Source organism: Bison bison, unplaced genomic scaffold, assembly GCF_000754665.1.
Source record: "Bison bison bison isolate TAMUID 2011002044 unplaced genomic scaffold, Bison_UMD1.0 scf7180017864198, whole genome shotgun sequence".
Taxonomy (NCBI): Eukaryota; Metazoa; Chordata; class Mammalia; order Artiodactyla; family Bovidae; genus Bison; species Bison bison.
Window position 1 is genome coordinate 5,221,276 of NW_011494770.1, and position 21,725 is coordinate 5,243,000.

The following is a 21,725-nucleotide window of genomic DNA, read 5'->3' on the forward strand; positions in this document are numbered from 1 at the left end:
GACTAAATACTCCACTGAAAAGAAAAATACCAGACTGTATAATAAAACAATATTTACTTATCGATGCTTGTAAAGAGAGATATCTAAACCACAAACATATAGAAAATTTTAAATTTAGAGAATGAGAGAGAAGTCACACAGACACTAGCTAACAGAAAGCTAGTTGTATAGATTTTAAAGTTGACTTGAAGGCAAAATCGTTAATAGAAAAAAAAAAAAAACTGGGTCTCATTACGAGACAGGTTTCAATTCACCATGATGATATAATAGTTCTAAATTTGTTTCTAACTAAGCATCTGTCATCCTTTTTTTCCATTACCATCCTATTTCCTTAAGGAGACTTTTTAGATTTGTTTATTCTAATCACTTCCTTCCAAAAGAGTTTAATACCATATACACTATACATCTGTTGATGCACTGAGTCTCTCTGGAGGGCCATAGACCACTGTAATACATACTGATTTTTTTTTTGCTTCCTAAGAACCAATTATTAGATCTGAATTAGGGGCTTCCCTGGTAGCTCAGCTGGTAAATAAACTGCCTACAATGCAGGAGACCACAGTTCAATTCCTGGGTGAGGAAGATCCTCTGGAGAAGGGAACAGCTACCCACTCTAGTATTCTGGCCTGGAGAATTCCATGAACTGTATAGTCCATGGGGTTGCAAAGAGTTGGACATGACTGAGCAAATTTCACTTTCATGTGATTAACAATTTCCTAATTGACTTGTATATTGTCACCCTGCTTATTTAACTTATATGCAGAGTACATCATTTAAAATGCCAGGCTGGATGAAGCACAAGCTGGAATCAAGTTTGCAGGGAGAAATATCAATAACCTCAGATATGCAGATGACACCACCCTTATGGCAGAGAGTGAAGAGGTACTAAAGAGCCTCTTGATGAAAGTGAAAGAGAAGTGAAAAAGCTGGCTTAAAGCTCAACATTCAAAAAATTTAAGCTCATGGCATCTGGTCCCATCACTTCATGGCAAATAGATGGGGAAAAAATGGAAACAGTGATAGACTTTATCTTCTTGGGCTCCGAAATCACTGCAGATGGTGACTGCAGCCATGAAATTAAAAGACTCTTGCTCCTTGAAAGCAAAGCTATGAACAACCTAGACAACATATTAAAAAGCAGAGACATTACTTTGCTGACAAACGTCTGTCTAGTCAAACCTATGGTTTTTCCAGTAGTCATGTATGGATGTGAGAATTGGACCATAAAGAAAGTTGATTGCCGAAGAATCGATGCTTCTGAACTGTGGTGCTGGAGAAGACTCTTGAGAGTCCCTTAGACTGCAAGATCAAACCAGTCAATCCTAAAGGAAATCAGTCCTGAATATTCATTGGAAAGACTGATGCTGAAGCTGAAGCTGAAGCTCCAATACTTTGGCCACCTGATGCAAAGAACTGACTCACTGCAAAACTCCCTGATTCTGGGAAAGATTGAAAGAAGGAGGAGAATGGGATGACAGAGGATGAGAAAGGTTGGATGGCATCACCGACTCAATGGACATGAGTTTGACCAAGCTCCAGGAGTTGGTGATGGAGAGGGAAGCCCGGTGTGCTGCAGTCCATGGAGTCGCAAAGAGTTGGACACAACTGAGCTGCTGAACTGAACTGACCCGTATAGGTTTCCCTGGTGGCTCAGTGGTAAAGTTCCACCTGCAATGCAGGAGACTCTGGTGTGATCCTTGGGTCGGGAAGATCCCCTGGAGAAGGAAATGGCAATCACTCCAGTCTTCTTGCCTGGAAAAATCTCATGGACAGAGGAGCCTGGAAGTCCATGGGTTGGCAAAAGTCCGACACAGCTTAGAGACAACCACCACCAATTGACTTGCATAGAGTGCAGTACCTAATAGCCAGAGTCCAAATTCATTTCAAATGTATGTGAAACATGTGTAAAAGTTGATATATGTTGGATCATACATATAAGCTACACCAAATCTCAATGATCTAAATCATGAATTATCAATTATGAATCATGACCACAGCAGATTATACTAGGAAACAGTCACAAAAAGATAACTATAAAATCCCAATATGTTTGAAAATTAATAAATGCACATCTAAATAATCTAAGTGTCCAAAAAGAAGTTACAATTGAAATTTTTTTTGAGCTATCTGATCATGGAAATACTAAATTTGGGGATGCAAATTAGAGAAAAGTTTATTGGTTTAAATGTATATATTGAAAAGGAAGAAAAAATGAAATGCTATGAGCCAAGGGGAAAAAAAAAACCCTGAGAAAATAGAAAAAAACTTAGGAAAATAAATCTAAATAAAGAAGAAAAAAGGAAATAATAAAGGACTAAAATGAATAAACAGACAATAAATACACATAAATAAAGAGAATTTAAAAAGTGAAAAGTTTTTACTTGAAATATCTAAAATTGATCTTGGCAAAACCATTGGAGAAAAACAAGAAAAACTGAAATGGCATAATAAACTAAGAGTAAGAATAAAAAGTTAGCCTAAAAAGCAGAGAATTATGAGCAACTTATGCCAACTACTAAATTTTGATGAAATTACTAAATTCTGACCTAGAAATACACAATGTACCAAAACTGAAAATAAAAGTAGAGAATCTGAATAACCCATAAAAATTAGTAAAATTAAAATTGTAACTAAAATCTTGGCCACAAAATATTCCAGGACTAGATGGACTTGATTACAATGTCTAACAAATATTTAAGGAATAAATGGCATGAATCTATATAAATCTCCCTCCTTCAAATTTTAAAAAGGTAATATTTTCTAACTATTTTTATGAGGTCAATGGAACCTGGTTGATCCCAGAAAGGATAACTTAGACTTATTTTTCTTAATGAACATAGCTGCAAAATCCTAAAAGTTATTAGCAATCCAGAAACAAGGTAAAAATGGATTAAAAAATATCAGAACACATCATGACGAAATTGGAGTTACTCCAGGATTTCAAGTTGGATTTGACATTGTAAAATTAATCACCACCTCAAAAGAATAATAGAGAAAATCATATGGTAGATATCAGAAAAAATATTTGATAAATCAAATATTTATTCATGGTAACTTACAAACTAGAAATAGAAGGAAACTTCCAAATTATAGACAATATCATACTTAATGGTAGAATGCTGAAAAATTTCCTTCTAATATTGAAAACAATGTACTACCCACTGTTATCTTAACAATTTACTGAAAATCCTAGCCATTACAATAAGAAAAAAATGTCAATATTTAAGAAGAATATATACATGCCTACCAACATTCTTGGATAGTATGACTGACTACATAGAAAATCAAAAGAATTGACAGATAAATTACTAGAATTTCCAAGTGAGTTCAGCAAGTCTGCTGACAACAAATTGATATACCAACATTTAATTGGTTTTCCATAGCAACTAAATAACAACAAACAACTATATAATGGTAACAAAAATTAAAAATTAAAATTGAAGAGATACTATTTAGAATAACATCGAAATACTAGCTGCTTAGTAATATATCTAGCATGGAATATGCAAAATGACCACAAAGCAAGCTATTATTAAGAAAAATTACCAAAGACCTAAATAAAAGGAAGAAATATACTACCTTCATGAATTGAAAGACTCAAGGAAAGATGTCAAATCTTCCTAAATCCATCAATATCCCAAAAGTGTTATTTTTTCTTTTTTATAGGGAAGAATCTTAAGTTAATTTAAAAATTTATATGGAAATGTAGAGAACCAAGAAGAGAAACAGGAGATTTTACCAATGGGAGAAAAATATTTGTACAATAAATAGCAATCAAAAGTATCAAAATACATTTTTAAAATTCCTATAAATTAATATATAAATGACTTATTTAGACAATTCACAAAGAAGATATTTACATGGCTAATATACATGTGCAAAGTGTTCAAACTCATCAATAGCCAGGAAAATGCAAATTAAAACCACCATATACTAATCACTACATACCTCCCCTAAATGCTAATTTATAAGGTTAGTGAGGAACCTTATAAATTAGCATTTGTATCAACCATACATTGTTGGTGGGAGTGTAAATTGTTTTAACCATTTTGAGCAGTTTTGAATTTTCTACTGAAGTAAAACATAAACATTCTCTGTGGCCCAGCAACTAATTCCTAGGCATATGGTCAGCAGAAATACATGTACTGGTGTATCAAAAGACAGGCATAAGAATGCTCAGACCAGTACTATTCATATTAAAAACTAGATACAATTGAAACATTTTTCCCTAGTAAAATGGATGAATAAATTGTTGCATAGTATCAGATAACTAGATACTATGCAATAATGAAATAAAATACAGCTATACTCAGCAATCTGCTAAATCTCACTGTATAATGATGAGTGAAGAGTGGAGGAGGCTTGATGGATTTTTGAAGTGACAATTATGTAATAATGTTCTCTTTCTTGGCTTGGGCAGTGTAGTGGTTACACAGTGCTTCACTTGTAACTAGTGGACTATTCTGTGCATTTATATCTTTGGAGTATTTCTCTGCATATGTGCTTTAGTTTAAAAATAAAATTAAAACTCTATTTCTCTTAAGTGTTTAAAGCACCCCACAATTCTATGTCCAAAATACTTATAACTCTCCATGAAATAGTTTTTATAAATGTAAGCAAACAATACCACTCCATACACACATGATGCTTACTACTTTTCATGCATTACTTTCAGCACTTTACAAATAAAGTGCATTTGATCTTCTCAACAACCATATGAGGCAGATATTATAAACACCTTCATCTTATAAATAAGTAGAGTGCTGCTCAGAGACTAACTGGCTCAGGATCACAGAGCTAATCAGCAAGCCACAGTGACTGTGCCAGATTCCGCACTGTTTACCACTACACGACACTGCCTTCCAGAACAAAACTTCTGAAGTTGAAAGTGTCAGATTTAGTCACTGTGAATGAATTTGAAATGAAATAATGTTTCCTCGATACACTGGAAACTCCTAAAAATATTTCAAGTAGATTAACATTTTGACATAGATATTTTTATATTTTGTAAAAATTTTAAAACTTTTTCTATGCTTAGAATGATCAAAGATGGATTTTAACATAATGCTTTTGAAACACTGAAAACCAAAAAAAAAAAAAACCTGTCATTTAAAAAGCTGGGATTCAATTTCAACTCTATTAGTTTTAACTTCTGTGAACCTCGATTACCTGGTCATTAAAATGGGCAAAATGAATCCTTTCCTAATAGGAAGATTCTGAGAAAGAACTGATTTGACATTTGTGCTCTGAACTAGGCGACTAATATGAAAGCCAATCCAACTGTGTGCGTAGAGAGTGTGTTAGAAATTTTACAACATAAATGTACCTCATTTTAAACTCACATTTAAGCGGCTTAAAAGTCAAAAATGCTAAATAACTTAAGGCCAGCATTTGGAACTTGAATGCAGAAATTTAGGTTACAAGGTTAGTTTTTCTTGAAAAAAGTTTGATCCTTATTGTTTTCTTCCTGTTTTCCCTTCTCTCTCCACATAATATATGAAAACTAAATTTTTAAAAAATAATATACTATTACCATTTAATTCAATAAATATATTTGACCTATTTTTTAAAAGACTTACATTAAAGGAGACATATTTTAAATAGCTATGTTCTCCAATTCACTGTTTCTGACATGAATACCATTTTAAAAGTTTTTATGTACATTTGTTTTCATGTTTAAGAAGGGTTTGCCCTCTCTCTCTCTCATGCACTCACACAGACACTTAGAGGCAACAAATTAATGAAAAAGAAGATAGAAGATAGTAATTCTCAGCTACTTTATTATTAGCCATTGGGTTATTTTTAAATGATCAACAATTTTTTTTTCTTAAAAAAAAATTAAGAGAAATGTATAGAGAAAAATCTAGAATGTCATTCAAGTCTCCTATCATACAAATTTCTGTTTTGTGTCTGTCCCTTTTGTTTTAACTTAAAGATTGTTCTTCACTCCAAGCACAATAAAAAAAGGTCTAGAAAAACAGAAAATAAAAATTACTAAATAATTTAAATGACCTATACATTTTCCAAATCAAACTACAACCAAATTGAAATTATTTTTATTTCATTGAAAAACAAGAACACTAGTCTGAAGGACATGGAAATATACTGTATTTTTATCCCAGGGAAAACCACTTTTTCCTTAAATTTAATGATCTTTTCTAAATCGAGGCATTCTTTAGACTTCTGTATTACTGCAGCATCTCCTTTTACAAGAATGCATCTACACTTTTGTAAATGACTGAGTTCTTTCATCTGGCTGGACACAGCTGGCAAGTGGCATAATGGGAAAGGGAAATGAAAGTTTTTTTTTTCCCTCCTGAAAAACCAAGAAATGTATAAATCATATTGAAACTGAAGCATTTGTTGCTTGTATTACTGCGCAAAATACACATCTTAATACACACAGTATTTTCTAATGTTTTATGCATAAATGATATTATAGCATATTTTAATTTAAAAAGTCTATGATGGGTGGTTTCCTTAAACACTATTTGAGTAAATATAGTGTTACTATAGTGTTAAATATGCACATATTTAGTTTGAAAAATTAAACCAAACTAATTCTAAAACAGAAAGTTTAAAGCGCTCAAACCAATAAAATATATTGAGTAAAATATGTACATTTAGTTTATGGAGAAAAGTCTCAAATAGTTGTCAGGCAGCAGGCCAGCAAGTTTTCTTATGAAAACTCTGAAACACATATGAAAGCTGGAAGGAATTCTGAGCTCAACTAAGACTCTCGTTTTGTACGTGAGGACACTGGGTGCCCTGCGAAATGATTGGTCCACAGTTACTCAAGCAGGAAAGCTGGGCTATCTCTCTCTTGACTTCAGGGACAAGCTGGTCTCCTCAGCTGTGTCAAAGGCAAGGGAGGGAAACGCAATAGGATTGAAGGAAGAATCTAATGAAGCAACTAAAAAACGGAACTCTTTATCTTTTATTTCCTAGTTTTTGTCTCACCTTTAACTTAAATATCATGCGAAAATAAATAGATACCCATAATTTTTCCATTGCATACATAATAAACTTGTGGTGAGAAAAGTTGAGCAATTCTACAGTATTTACATCCTAGAGGCTTCCATTGTTGTTTTTATTTGAATTTGTAGACATTTTCAAACAGTGTGTGTGAATATGTATATGTAGCTATACAAATGCTAATGTAGCTTTTTCCCACTTGTCACATCTTGAAAATCATTCCAGATTGTTCAGGTAGATCTCGCTTATTCTTTTAAATAGCAATATGATATTCTAGTCTATGGATTTAAAATAATGAACTCAACAACTCACTTATTATTAGTTTAGATAGTTCTGAGTTTTTATATTACAAAGAAGGCAAAAATAAACATTATTTGATATGTTCTTAGACTAAGATTTACTAGAGTCAAATATGTAAAATATTGAATGTTAAGTATCTCTATTTTAGATATCAAATTTTGACCAGTTTAGGGAAGATCCCCTGAAGAAGGGCATGGCAACCCACTCCAGTACTCCTGCCTGGAAAATTCCATAGGCAGAGAAGCCTGGTGGGCTACAGTCCACAGGGTCACAAAGAGCTGGACAGGATTGAAGTGACTTAGCACACAAGCACAGGTATATACTAACCTCCCATGTCTTTATCTGAAACCACGGAAATACCTCCTCACACCAAACTGACCCTGGACTCCACTTGCCATCTCAAAGGAAAAGAAGAATATTCTTAAAACTCTCAAAGATCCTTTAGTATATTTAAATCATGTATAAACTTCTGTTTTGAACAAAATCTTTTTCTGTGTGTTTGAAGCAGTAAGTAGGTAATGATGATTTTCATCATGTAGAAAGGATGTCTGTTATATTTATTTATATGTTAATTATGAATCTAAAACATAAAAGCTAATAATAAGAAAAGAATCTGAGCAGGAATTTTAATGAAAAATTTTATGCAAATTCACCAGCCACTAGAAAGGAAAACTAAAACAAAAAAACTTCAAATTTTATAAGAGGAAATGCCATCAAAGTCTCATTATCAATCTTAATTTTTCCATCTTCTCCTTACAAATGCAAGAAAGAGAAGAAAAGGAAACAGGCAGGAGGGAAGAAAGGAAGTGTGGACGGACAGGAAAGGATGGAGGGGTATGAATAAAACAAGCTTTATTTACTAATATATTGACTAAGGCTGTTATTTTCATGCTTCTTTACTGTATGTAAATAAATGTGCAAAGCATCCAAGAAAGGATTTTAATTTTGAAAATACTGGGGTATTTATTTACACACTAGTATATTAAGAATTATATATTGCTTAATAGGCTTATGTGTGTTTTGTGTCATGTTATTTTTAGGTTTATCTGAAGCTACAAACCTTGCTCCCTATTCTCCACACTTGAGATGCTAACTGTAAATCAACACCCAAGGAGATGCCAGCAAGAATGCTCTGACCCAAGGAGGATCCTACCAGCAGATTCTCAATGGACAATCAATTCACCAAAAACATGCTTCTGAGGATTCCTCCAACTTAGTTATTAACACACGTTCAGTTATTCTCTAAAGAAACCAGAATTGGAGCAGAGGAGATATTAAAGTGAAATAATACAGAAAGCCTAAGACAATGATTGGCACTTAGGAAAAAGACACTTGTCACATTAAAGTCTCCAGATACAATGAACTCAAAGCATGTCCCTTTACTGTCTGAAGGGGTGCTACAGCCATGGGCATGTGCATGTCAGCCTCAGAGGACAGAAATGGGGGGAGGACACACGGTCTTCCCTGGGGAGCCATAGTCAGCCTGTAGAGAAATTGCCCAAAACCCAGGGACTTGTTTCTGTTTTCCCTTGACAATGAGGGTATTTTGGAGGTGAAATTATATAAATTTGGATAATTGAATACAGGCAAACTTTTAAGGGAAGTAGAAGAAATGAAGGATGGGAGAGGTGGAAGAATAAGAAGAGTTTAATGCTAACGAGTCACTATTAACCTATCATGGTGAAGCACAGAATCTGGAAAGGAAAAAGTCACCCTAGAAGTATTCCAAGATCTTCATCTTAAAGCAGAGGAAATTGAGGCCTCCAAAGTTGAAGAAATTTGCCTTAACTCACACAGTTCTTCTGAGCCACTTTGGGATATTGGTTTCTTGACACAAAGGACATTCCTGCCATATGACACCGCATCAGTGGTCAAGCCCATCACAGTTTAGGAAACATTTTTGCTTGTACCAACTGGCTACTGGCATCTGGGGTTGCTGTCAAAGTTCTTGAAGGACTCTTGCTTTTTGGAACTCTTATGGTTCCAAATTCAAGTGACGATAGAGAAACTACCAATGCGTTAATTTAATTCACCATCTCAAACCTGTACAATAGCTTAATCAACCAATGGAAAAACTTTGGCTCCCTTAAACATTATATTTTTTATGGATATCACTACATATATATTATCCACATCTTGACATGTGGAAAACATATAGTAATTTTTAAAATAAAAGTCTGACACTCACATTTTTATACACAAATAGAATTTTTTAAATTCCCAGATAAGAATGCTATAAAAAGTTTGATCAAAAAAAGACTGTAAGAAATAATCCAATACAACCAGTTTCATTTATATGCGATGAAACTGGGATCAAGAGTAAGCAAGTGTTTCCCAACTAGTTAGAGCCTGAATAAGGGTGCCCACTGGTCCCGTCTCTATCTGTTCCTCTTTCTAGTGTGCACCATGCAATCTCTTTCTGGGTACAAATTAAATCATCTGGATACCTAAGCGATTCTTGGGAATGTATAACTGCCTTGATTATACACTAGAATGTTGACACATTTCATTGCACTCCATTCAAATCTCTAACATGCCTGGAATATAGTAGATATTGTCACTTTGGGTTATACTTGGGCTTCCCTGATAGCTCACTTGGTAAAGAATCTGCCTGCAGGAGACCCTGGTTTGATTCCTGGGTCAGGAAGATCTGCTAGAGAAGGGATAGGCTACCCACTCCAGTATTCTTGGGCTTCCCTTGTGGCTCAGCTGGTAAAGAATCTCTGCCTGCAATGCAGGAGACCTGGGTTCGATCTCTGGGTTAGGAAAATCCCCTGGAGAAGGGAAAGGCTACCCACTCTAGTATTCTGACCTGGAGAAGTCCATTCTACATCCTTTTTTCCCCATTTCTCCCCCAAACTTCTGTATCATCACTTTAAAGATTGTTAATATACCAAGTGACTCATTGTTTATTTACCAGGTGGCACGATAGTAAAGAATCTGCCTGCCAATGCAGGAGATGCAAAAGACACAGGTTTGATCTCTGGGTTGGGAAGATCCCCTGGAGTAGTAAACGGCAACACATTCCAGTATTCTTGTCTGGAAACTGGCATGGACAGAAGAACCTGGCGGGCTACAGTCCATGGAGTTGCAAATAGTCAGGCATAACACACACACAATACACCAAGTGTGCATCACCTCAGGAATCAAAGTTAGCATGTTCACAAAGTCATCTAGGATGCTTGTAAAGTCAATGGTCCTGACACCTGGGGACTGTAAAGTCAATGGTCCTGACACCCATGGCTCTGACATGAGCAATAGATATGCTCCCCAAGGCTCATTCTTAGGAAACGTGAGGATGCCCCTGGGGAAGCTCTGAGGAGAAATGGAGATGCCACCATGGGAAGGCACTGATACAGAGGTTCTCACTGCATTTCCAAATGCCAAACCTCTTTCTCCCCAGCTAGATGCACCTCCTAGAAGAGAGCTCCCTGCTTGTCTGTGAACTTCTCTGGGACAGATAACTTGAATCCATGGGATGGTGGAGTCTTTGGGTAAAAATTTTTGAACACTGAGGATTCTTCAGTAAGTTACCTACCTCCTTTGATAAATTACCTGCTACCAGTCAATGCGAGTTAGACCACTTAGAACACCTAATAGGTTTTACATTTAGATGTTCTGAAGTCTATTCTGATTCTCACTTTTGATAGTTCTATTTAATATAATGAAGATCTTTTGGTCTTGCTTGGGATTAGTTTACTGCTTAAAGTATTCCTTCCAATACCATGTTCTGTGAGTCAACATGCAGCTTCCCCTATGATTGGAGCCTTGTTAACAAAGTCAACTTTGGAAGATTAATTCCTAGTCAGAGGCATTTCCCAGGCGGTACCATCTCACTTTGAGGAAACTTACTTTTGCATCTGTTTTGGGGTAACAGGTTCCTTTGACTGAAAAGAACAGCAGTCAATGTTCAAAATGCCCTCCTAACTAGATTATATGTCAGGTTGGACTTTAACATCAAAAACTTTTTTCAAAAATAGTTGAAAATACCATATTTGAAATTTATTTAAATTATAATATATGAAGGGTAGTAAATTCTCAGCAAACATTTTAAATAGGTATTAATTGAGAACTGACAATGGGGAACTTTATGCTGAACATCATGTAAGGCATTACAAAATGTACTGGGGCAGTTATTTTTTCTAAGTTGATGTCTGCTCCTGACACATCTTGGAGTTTTCCATCTTTGCCCTAAGTCACTTGATTCATAAGAGTTTCTCCCAGTTAATTGGCTGACATATATATAGTCACCACTGATTTTGTCTCATGTTCAACAGAGTACACTCTGAAACCAGACAGCTTACAGTGTCAGGTGAAAAACCTTATAAAGAGGATACAGACTCTGGAGTTGCAACTTGTTAACTTTGGGCTTCTACTTCATACATAAAGCGACTTCACTGTATTAGAGAAAATGTCAATCAAAACGTAACTACTGACACTCGTCTTTGTTTCACCAGCCAGTAATAAAAGATAAAGCAGAGGAAATGGAGGAGCGGCAGTTAGGCATTTGCAACACACAAAGTCCTTGTTTTCCCACTAGGCACTGCAGAAAAGCAATTGTCCATTCACATCACATCCTCTGCATTTCAGGGCTAATATTTTTGCAGTTCTTAACTTGGTACATTACACTCTTAGTTAATTTCATAATTCTTTGAAATGCACAATGTTTCACACCTTGCTTAATCTTACTGCTAACATGACCCAGTTTTAGAAATTTCTCTTAATGTTGAGAATAGAAACCTTTGAAAAATATCAAGAAATTTTGGAAACAGAGTAATGGTTTCAAACAATCCTGTCTTACTTGTTATTGCATAACTTTGAGAAGGGTAATAAGGAAATCCATATTAACCGTATATTATTTGAATTGCTCTTACAATAATTGACTCTAGATAGGAATGATTTTTAGCAGAGGTTCTCTTCAACCTACAATAATATTCTGCCATTGAAAACAACATTACCCTGGGTTTAATTGCCCTGCTTCCTGCAACATTTAGTGGTTTATGTATATAAATACATATGCCTGCTTTCAGGGGCAAAGAGGTTTAGTCTAACATTTTAATAGTTATTCTAGCCAAACACATGAAGAACAGAACCTATAGATGGTTAATTAGTTCCCAGGATCACTCACTCAAGTCCATAATTAAATATCTCACTCTGCTTTCAACTATTGTAGGAGAAGACAATTAGCAAATTTGCAGTGCTAAGAAAGAAGTTTTATTCTCCTTTATAAATAAGGAGATCTAAGTCATTTGATCATATAACTCAGTGCCTGGATCTCCTCTGTTGACTTCCAAATCCAGAACATTTTTAAAAATGCAACAAATTGATAAATTGCATTTTCCCCAAGAGTTCATATTTCGGACACATCTTCCATAGGTTTTTTTTTTTACCTTCGGTCTCATTATTAGCTTCTTTCTCCCTTCCTACTAATTTCTTCATCTTCTATCAACCAACATAACAAACTCAAAAGAAAAACGGAATTTCTTTTTCCCTGTTCCACAACCCTCACCAATCTCTTTACCAGTATTTTCCTGTCCTGCCCCACCAAAAAGAAAAACTGACTCAACTCTAAGATTTACATTGGAGAAGAAATATTGCATTCATTAAAAAAAAAAAAAAAACCAAAGGGGAAAAAACAACCCTCTCAGGAGGGGCTCAAAGAGCAGTGAAAAGGCCAGAGTGTCTCATTAGGCTGCTTGGAATGAAACAGTTAATTCAGGGTAAGTGATAATGTTTAGTCAGTTCGCCTAGAAAAAGGAAGGAAATTCAAAAGCTGGTTGCTGTAGTAACAATCACAGACCAAAAAATATATACATACAGGTTCATTTAAAATAAAACTCCTGCCATCTCTCTCCTGGGATTCTCTCAAGAAAAATGAGTTGCCGCTGAAATCTGTCGTACCTACCTCAACCATTAAACAAGACATTTAACCATAGTGGCAGTTCTGTGACCTCTGAATGCCGTGAAATCTCTGAGCGCTGCCGCTTGTTCATGAAGACTTGTGCTGCGGAATCCAGCAACTTCATCCAGGATTACAAATATAATTAAGAAAAAATAAGGAAAAAAGAAAGAAAGAAAGAAAGAAAAACAAAAGCACACAGAGAGATCGGGAAGGAAGGAAGGAAGGTAGAAAGAGATTCTCTGTGGGTGAGGACACCACGTTTCTCCCAGCAAGCGCTGGGATGGAGCTGAGGCTGCTGCAGCGCCCAGACCCACCGACTGGCTGGGGGAGCAGGCAGCCGGCCTGCTGGGCTGGGAGGTGCTGTCAGTTGCCACAGGCAAGGAAAAGCAGAGACCAATCGGCTTCAACTCTGGCAGCTTACTGGAGTGGAGCCTTTTCTGTTTATGTTTCCTCATTTCAAGAGTGACGTCAAAGGGTTTAGTTTTTCCTCTGCATGTGCTATTAATTTTAAAGTGCTGTGCTATGGGAAGAATGCGTGTGTGTGTGTGTGTGTGTGCCTGTGGTGAGCCCGGGCACCCCACTCTCAGGAGCACCCAAGACACATTTTCTATTTTCAGGAATAAATTTTAACAATTTAAAATACCTTGCAGCGAGGTGTATCTGAAAACAAAACAAGATGAGAAACACTGAGCTTGATGAGAGCGGCAAAGATTTCTATTTTCCCCCAATGCGTGTGTATGTACCTTTGCCCGCTAGCCAGCTGTTGCTTATTTTTGAACTCATTCGTTTTTACCCTTCCCTCAAAGAGTTGTTAATCTTGATCGCCGTGGAGGCAGACTTGCGCCAATGTATGTGCTGGTGAATGATATTCTGTGTAGTGAAGAACAGAAATTATGTTTATGCTGCTGGTCCCTGCTTTTCTCTCTTTCCTCCAGCTTCTGTGGTGAAGCGTCAGGATTATTCATGCCATGGAGATCCCTCCTGCAACTCCCCACGGGGACTCATTCAAGAAGCAGGGCACAGGGATGCCACACAAGCATGCCGGGGGCTTCAGCACGTTCTCGCCCAAACTGTGTGAAGGTACAGTTATTTAGGGAGACTTCCTCTACCAGGGCCCCCAGCTCATCCCTGTATTTCTCTTCCCACTCTGGAAAATCTCGGTGGTGGCCATCTGTTGTTCCTGCCTCCCCCATATCCTCTCCCTTCTTCCCCCCCGCCCCATTCTTCTAACAGAACCTCTCTTTTTTTCCCCCTTTGGAGACTTTCCTTCCTCTATCTAGAGACTGCATAGCCTTTCCCTTAAGACCCTCCCCTCCAGAAGAACTATAAGGGGCACGTGACCCAGACTGACCAATCTGATTTCTCCATTGCCTTAGACAATGTTTTAGGGGTAAGCGCAACTTTCAAGAAAGGTGAGTCCTTTTTCAAATATGAATACAGATTCTTTGAGAAAGAAGATATTGATAGCTGTCTGAGATTCTACATACTAGAGTTAAGTGAGACTGTAGTTGTTGGGGTTCGTGTTTGATGTTCAAGATACAGAAGTGGGAACAAAACAGGTGGTATCTGCTTTAATGTAGTTTAGCTTTTGGAGAAGAGGGAAGATAGGCAATAAAAATAGGTTAATATATAATGTCAGTTGATAATAAGGGCTTTGAAATAAAGGAAAATAAGGGCACAGAGGTGTATCTGTGTGTGTGCACATATGCACAGGTGTGTGTTGTTTAAGAAATGATGATTAGGGATGCATGCTTTTAAAGCAAATGGGAGCAAAGTTCTGAATGAAGTAAAAAGCGGTCACCTGTGGCTCTGCTGCCAGGCAGAGGAACAGTGTGAAGGCCTGAGGCAGGTGAATACTTGGCATGTTGACACAGAAAGGGAAATAGAGTGGCTGGAAGACAACGGATAACAGGAAGAAATGGGTTCAGGGAGATATGTCTGGGACAAGATCTGGAAGCATCTCACAGGCCCTGTAGAAGATTAGAATTTATCCCCAGGTAGAAAACCTAACAGACTGTTTTGAACTAAAGAAAGCCTATGATTTCCTTTATCTTCTGTGCAGAAAATAGGCTCTAGGGGAGCCAGAGTTGAGGCAGGGAGACCAATAATGAGGGCATTGCAATAACAGCTTGAATTTGTGTGTAAGCAGTGGACAGAATGAGACGGCCAAATTTTGGAGGGTGTGTGTGTGTGTGTGTGTGTGGAATTGGCAGGATTTCAAGATATGGGGTATAAGAGAGAGGAACCAAGGATACTTTCCAGGATCCTGGCTTGAGCAAACAAATAGAGTTGCCACACACTGACTTGGGGAAGACCAAGAGAAGAACCTGGTTTTGAGATAAACGGAAGAGTGGTTCCGGACCTTCATTCAATAGCAACAAATAGTGACCGATTGCCTACTCTGTACCAGGCACTGTTATAAGTGCTGGAGATGCAGCAGTGAAAAGCACAAACAGATTAACCCAGAAGCCCTTACCCTCATAAAATTTAGATTCTTCTGAAGGGAGACAGTTTATAATAGGGTACTTAATAGTGATAATGCTGCTGCTCCTGCTGCTAAGTCACTTCAGTCATGTCCGACTCTGTGCGACCCCATAGACAGAAGCCCACCAGGTTCCCCCATCCCTGGGATTCTCCAGGCAAGAACACTGGAATGGGTTGGCATTTCCTTCTCCAATGCATGAAAGTGAAAAGTGAAAGGGAAGTCGCTCAGTCGTGTCTGACTCTTAGCGACCCCATGGACTGCAGCCTACCAGGCTCCTCCATCCATGGGATTTTCCAGGCAAGAGTACTGGAGTGGGGTGCCATTGCCTTCTCCGAATAGTGATAATACTATGGAGGAAAAAATATGACCAGGAAGCATTATTGGTCAGATGGAGGCTAGCAATTTTAAACTGAATATCTAGGGAGGGTCTCATTTCAAAGGTGATACTTGAACAAGATGAGGAAAGAAGAGGCACAGAGCAAGTGCAAGGACTCTGAGGTAGAGGCATGGTGAGCAGCAGGAGATGGCAGTGGGCCTACAGGATGCAGATCAGGTAGGGCATTCTTGATCATTGGAAAGACTTTGGCTTTTACTCTGAAAGAAGTAGGGTTCTAAGCAGACTAGCCTTTTTTAACAGGCTCACTGTGGTAGTTGTGTGGAGGTCAGACTGGATGAAAGGGAACTGATAGAGGGTATTAAATATTGAAATAAAACAAGCCCGACATCACAGTGGTGTCAATGGATGGCTTTGATGGCTAGAAGTGGTTGGCTTCTGATTATATTTTGGTTTTGGAAATAATAGGATTTTTAAATGGATTGGACACTAGGGATAAAGGAGGTAGATTAGTGAGAGGAGCCACTAACATTTCCAATATGTTGGGTTCCATTAAATGGAAGAATTGCTCTGGCATTGACCAAGAGTGGGAACGGCCTTTGGAGGGAAGATAAGGAGTTTGACAGTGAATGTGTTACCTTTGCCTATAGGATGTCTACATGGAAATATGGAAAGGGTAGCTGAATATATAAGCTTAGAGTTCAGGGGACAGTCTCAGGCTATAGATATAACTTCGGAAGTCACCACATGGTATTCAAACACCATTCATGGTATTTGAAGCCATGAAGCTGGATATAATTACCAGGGAAATGAGTGCAGATGGAAAAGCCTCAGGTAGCCCGAGATTAAGTAGTCAGGAAATGAGGAAGACCCAGCAAAGGAGACTCAGAAGGAGCTCCCGAGAGGTAAGAAATAAGCTAAGACTGGGATATCCTGGAAGCCAAATGAAATTTTCAATGGTAAGCTTTGTAAAACGAAATTTAGATGAAGGTTGAAAATTGACCCTTGAATTTAAAATGTGTAATCCTTTGTGCCCTTGACAAAATCAGGTTTAGTATGGTAGAAAGGGTGAAAGATCAAGAGAGAATGGAAGGACAATTGGGGGTAGACAGCAATCCTTTGAAGGTGGTTTCATCCAAAGAGAACAGAGAAATGGGACAGTAATTGGAAAGAAAGTGAAATCAAGGAAGCGTTTTTAACATGGGAGAAATATCAGTATTTTGTATGCTGTCAAAAAAGATCCAGTTGGAAGAAATAATTAGTGTTGCAAGGACAGAGGGAGAAATTATTGGAGTAAAAATGGAGTATGTGATAAGCGGAATAACCTGCCAAAGATGTCCACGCTCTAGTCCCTGGAATCAGTTGAATATATTCTATGACATGGTGAAAGGGACTTTGAAGATACAATGAAGGTTATGGATTTTAAAAGAGAGAGATTGTCCTGGATTATCTGGGTGTGCTCAATCTAATCACATGGATCCTTAAAAGCAGAGAACTTTCTCTGACTGGAAAGAGAGGAGAGATGAAGCAGAATAAGAAGTTAGATAAATCCCAAATGTCACAAGTATTCAGCACACCACAACTGTTTCTGAGATGTAGGACCTATGTGCAGGGACCAGAGAGAGGCCTCTAGAAGCCAAGGGCTACCCCCAGGTGACAGCCAGCAAGGAAAATCACCTTAATCCTACAGCTGCAAGGAATTGGATTCTTCTGAAAACCTGAATGAACTTGGAAATGGATTTTCCTGCAGAACCTTGAGAAAGGAACACAGACCAGCTGACCCCTTGTTTCTAGTCTTGTGAGACTCTAAGCAGAGTACCTAGCAAGATCCACCTCCAGATCCATGAAAGTCTGGGTTAACTTATTATAGCAGTGATGGAACACTAAATAAGGGTGATTGGCTTTAGAAAGTAGCATGGATGATTCATCCATAGAAGCAGGAGAGAAGGCAGAGTGAATAATAGAAGTAGGGCTAGGTGGGTTGTGGTCATGTTGCACGATTGTGAATGAAAATTCTTTGTAACTTCTAATTTCTCAGTGGAATAGGCATTAGGAGTATTGACTAAGAGAGGTGGAGGTTTGAAAAGAGAATATGTGAACTAGTCATCTGGAGAGTAAAGAGCAGTGTTCTTTGGTCAGGAGCACTGAGGGCATATTTGGGTTTAGTTGTCATGACTTAAAATGATACCACACAGCATGTTACCTTTACAATATCTATGAGATGTCCAGAACCAAAGGCGAATTGGTATTGAATGTCATGGGTGTGCACAAAATCACTTAGGGAATGAGAATAGACTCAAGATCTAAACACTGGGAGCTCCCAATGTTTAGATATTGGGAAATTGAAAATGATCCAGCAAAAGAGACCAGAAAGGAGTATCCACAGAGGTAGATGCATAAGAAAGATATTGTGGTCTCTCAGAAGTCAAGTTTCAACAGTGAGTGTTATGGATTGAATTGCATCTCCCCTGCACCCACTCCCCCCCAAACATATGTATGCCCTAATCTCCAATGTGACCGTATTTGGAGTTAGGGGTCCATAAAGAGGTTGCTGCTCCTGCTAAGTCGCTTCAGTCATCTCCGACTCTGTGCGACCCGATAGACGGCAGTCCACCAGGCTCCCCCGTCCCTGGGATTCTCCAGGCAAGAACACTGGAGTGGGTTGCCATTTCCTTCTCCAATGCATGAAAGTGAAAAGTGAAAGTGAAGTCGCTCAGTTGTGTCCAACTCCTAGCAACTCCATGGACTGCAGCCTACCAGGCTCCTCCGTCCATGGGATTTGCCAGGCAAGAGTACTGAAGTGGGGTGCCATTGCCTTCTCCCCATAAGGAGGTACTTAAGGTTATATGAGGTCTTAAGGGTAGACCCTCAAGCCAGTAGGTGTGGTACCTTGTAAGAAAAGGAGGAGACACCAGACCATCCTCTCGTTCCACCATGTGAGGATATAATCAAAAGGCAACCATCTACAAGCCAGGAAGAGAGCCTTCATCAGATATCAACTCTGCTGGCACTGTGATCTTGGACTTACAGTTTTCAGAAGTATGAGGGAACAAATTTCTATTGTTAAATACCCAGACTACAGATATTTTGTTATATCATGAGTGGAGTAATCCTGTCAATTATGTGAGCCAATGAAATCTTGTTTTTGCCTGCAGCCATTTAGGTTGGATTTTTGTTACTTTTAACAGGGAGTCCTAACAAATTCAATATAGTGTTAGTGTTTCCGAGAGGGGACACTTTTCTCCCTGCTATAAGTACTTCACCACTTGCAGCTTGAGAAAACTTTAAGGATTATATATATACCTGTCTAATCATCTCTACCAAGCATGGTAATATCCATCTGAGACTATGTGTTTAAAATACTAGCTGGTATTCTGAGGCATAATTATTTAATACATATTTTGGAATGTTCTTTGAAACATGATATTTGAAGTGACCACATTTTCTGAAATTTATTAGTTATAAAAATAATCTTAAAGGAGTCACCTTATTCTAGTCCTTTCATTTTCTTCCCAAATCCTCTTAAATAGCCCATGACTCATAAAAATGACCACTCTTTGTCATTTTCTCTCCTTTATAATTCAACTCTCTATTTTCTCTACTAATAGATAGAAAATATGATTTTTCTCCTACTGCATCTCTAGAAAGATAAATTTCTCAGTGCCCTTACAGATGTTAAATTTGTTCAAGAAATACTGAGTATATATCATAGGCAGAAACCAGTGGTTAATGTTCAACATACTACTGGGGAATGACAGAGATCAAGAGGATGTGGTCTCTAACTTTAAAAGTTATATACTTGGCTTCAAAAATAAGACTATGTTTTATAATAGTAATGAGAGGAAAGATGCAACAAAGGCTCTGAAAGTAAAAAGACACAATGGAAATTCAGAGAAAGGGGAGATTACTTCTACATGGGGGAATTTGGGAAGAATGCATAATGATGGAGCGTTCATTTATCCTGGACCAGGAAAACACATGTTAGGGTGAAGGACTGACCTGTTAGTTTAAGTATAATGGGAATATGAGATATGGGACAGGAATAATATGTTGCAACCCCAACATAGTAGATTAGTGAAAAACTGTAGAAAGTTAAATCTGGAATCTGACCTTTACTGATTAAGGAATGAGGGATTATTAAAGGCTTGTGACTAGGGAATTAAAATAACACTACTGAATTACTATTAGCTGAAGGGTCTCATGCTGGATACAGACAACTAAACTGGTGATTATACTATGGTGAAATATATAATATGAGAGAGGAAGTTCAGGATAGTTTCAGAGTATTTAGGGAAGAAATGAACACCAGATTTTCAAACCCAAAAGGCTTCTCCCTGAACAAAGCCACATCTGAAGTCTAAAGATAAGTAAAAGATATTCTGGTAAAAAGAAGAATACTTGAGATGAGTAAGGAGAAATGCCAATAGAAATAGGGGGTACCAGGGATGCATGTATACTGCATGCTGAGATGATAACACAAAGATAAGTGAAGATGAGCATGGTTCATTCTTGGGACCAAAGTGAGCTCAGTGTGGCTATGGTGAAAAAAGTGAAGACAGTATGCGGATTTTTAATCATATTCAGAAATTTGGACTTTCATCCAAGAAAAATGGGGACATAGTGAAACGTTTCGTACAATAAACAACATGACCAGATCTGTACTGAAATGTTAGTTTATTGAAATATTAGTTTGACAGTTGTATGGAGACCAGAAAAAGGAAGTCTGGTGGCTTGACCAGAAAAGAAAGTATGGTGGTTTGGAATAGGGTGGTGGTGATGTGGAAAGGGGATATGAGCAGATTTAACAGTTGGTTAGGAAATGTCATCAATATAATTTGGTGATGGATTGAAGGTAAGAGATGAGAGATTTACTGTGGGATGAGGCTAAGGAATGAGACTGTCAAAGAAGGCACTCAAGTTTCAGGCATGACAAATGGTGCCACTTGTTGAGTTAGGTCTGGCAGGGAAGATGTACATTCAGTTTCGAACTCAACATTAAAGTGAAGATGGATACCTTTTTATAAAACTCGGCAGAAAACCTAGGTTTAGAGGTTTTGATACCATGATATTGGTGAAAAAGTCATATAAGCCAATGGGATCATCCAGAAAGTGTGTCTTGCATGATGATAGGAGAGAATCTGGGGAAAAACCAAAAGGAACCCTAATATTTAAGGGGTAGACAAAGAGAAGCCTATAAAAATATGGGCAAAGTGGCAACATGAGAAAAAAAGAGAATATGGTGTTTCGGTTTTTAGCTATGGTTTTTCCAGTAGTCACGTACGGATATGAGAGTTGGACTATAAAGAAAGCTGAGTGCTGAAGAATTGATGCTTTTGAACTGTGGTGTTGGAGAAGACTCTTGAGAGTCCCTTGGACTGCAAGGAGATACAACCAGTCCATCCTAAAGGAAATCAGTTCTGAATATTCACTGAAGGACTGATGCTGAAGCTGAAGCTCCAATACTTTGGCCACCTGATGTGAAGAACTGACTCATTTGAAAAGACCCTGATGCTGGGAAAGATTGAAGGCAGGAGGAGAAGGGGATGACAGAGGATGAGATGGTTGGATGGCATCACCGACTCAATGGACTTGAGTTTCACCAAGCTTCAGGAGTTGATGATGGACAGGGAGCCTGGTGTGCTACAGTCCACAGAGTTGCAAAGAGTCGGACACGACTGAGCAATTGAACTGAACTGAACTATTGGTGTTATGGAATCTAAGGAAAAATA

General features: G+C 37.8%; 1 protein-coding gene across 1 annotated transcript in view; it reads right to left on the minus strand.

The window, feature by feature from the left end:
- Window positions 1-13,603, minus strand: part of PDE7B (phosphodiesterase 7B) — a 352,599-nt gene extending 338,996 nt beyond the window's left edge. Inside the window, exon 1 of the mRNA XM_010844247.1 lies at window positions 13,181-13,603. Coding sequence (XP_010842549.1) covers window positions 13,181-13,201 — 21 coding nt within the window. The 5' untranslated portion in view covers window positions 13,202-13,603. The remainder of the gene's footprint in view (window positions 1-13,180) is intronic.
- Window positions 13,604-21,725: the final 8,122 nt, after the last annotated feature.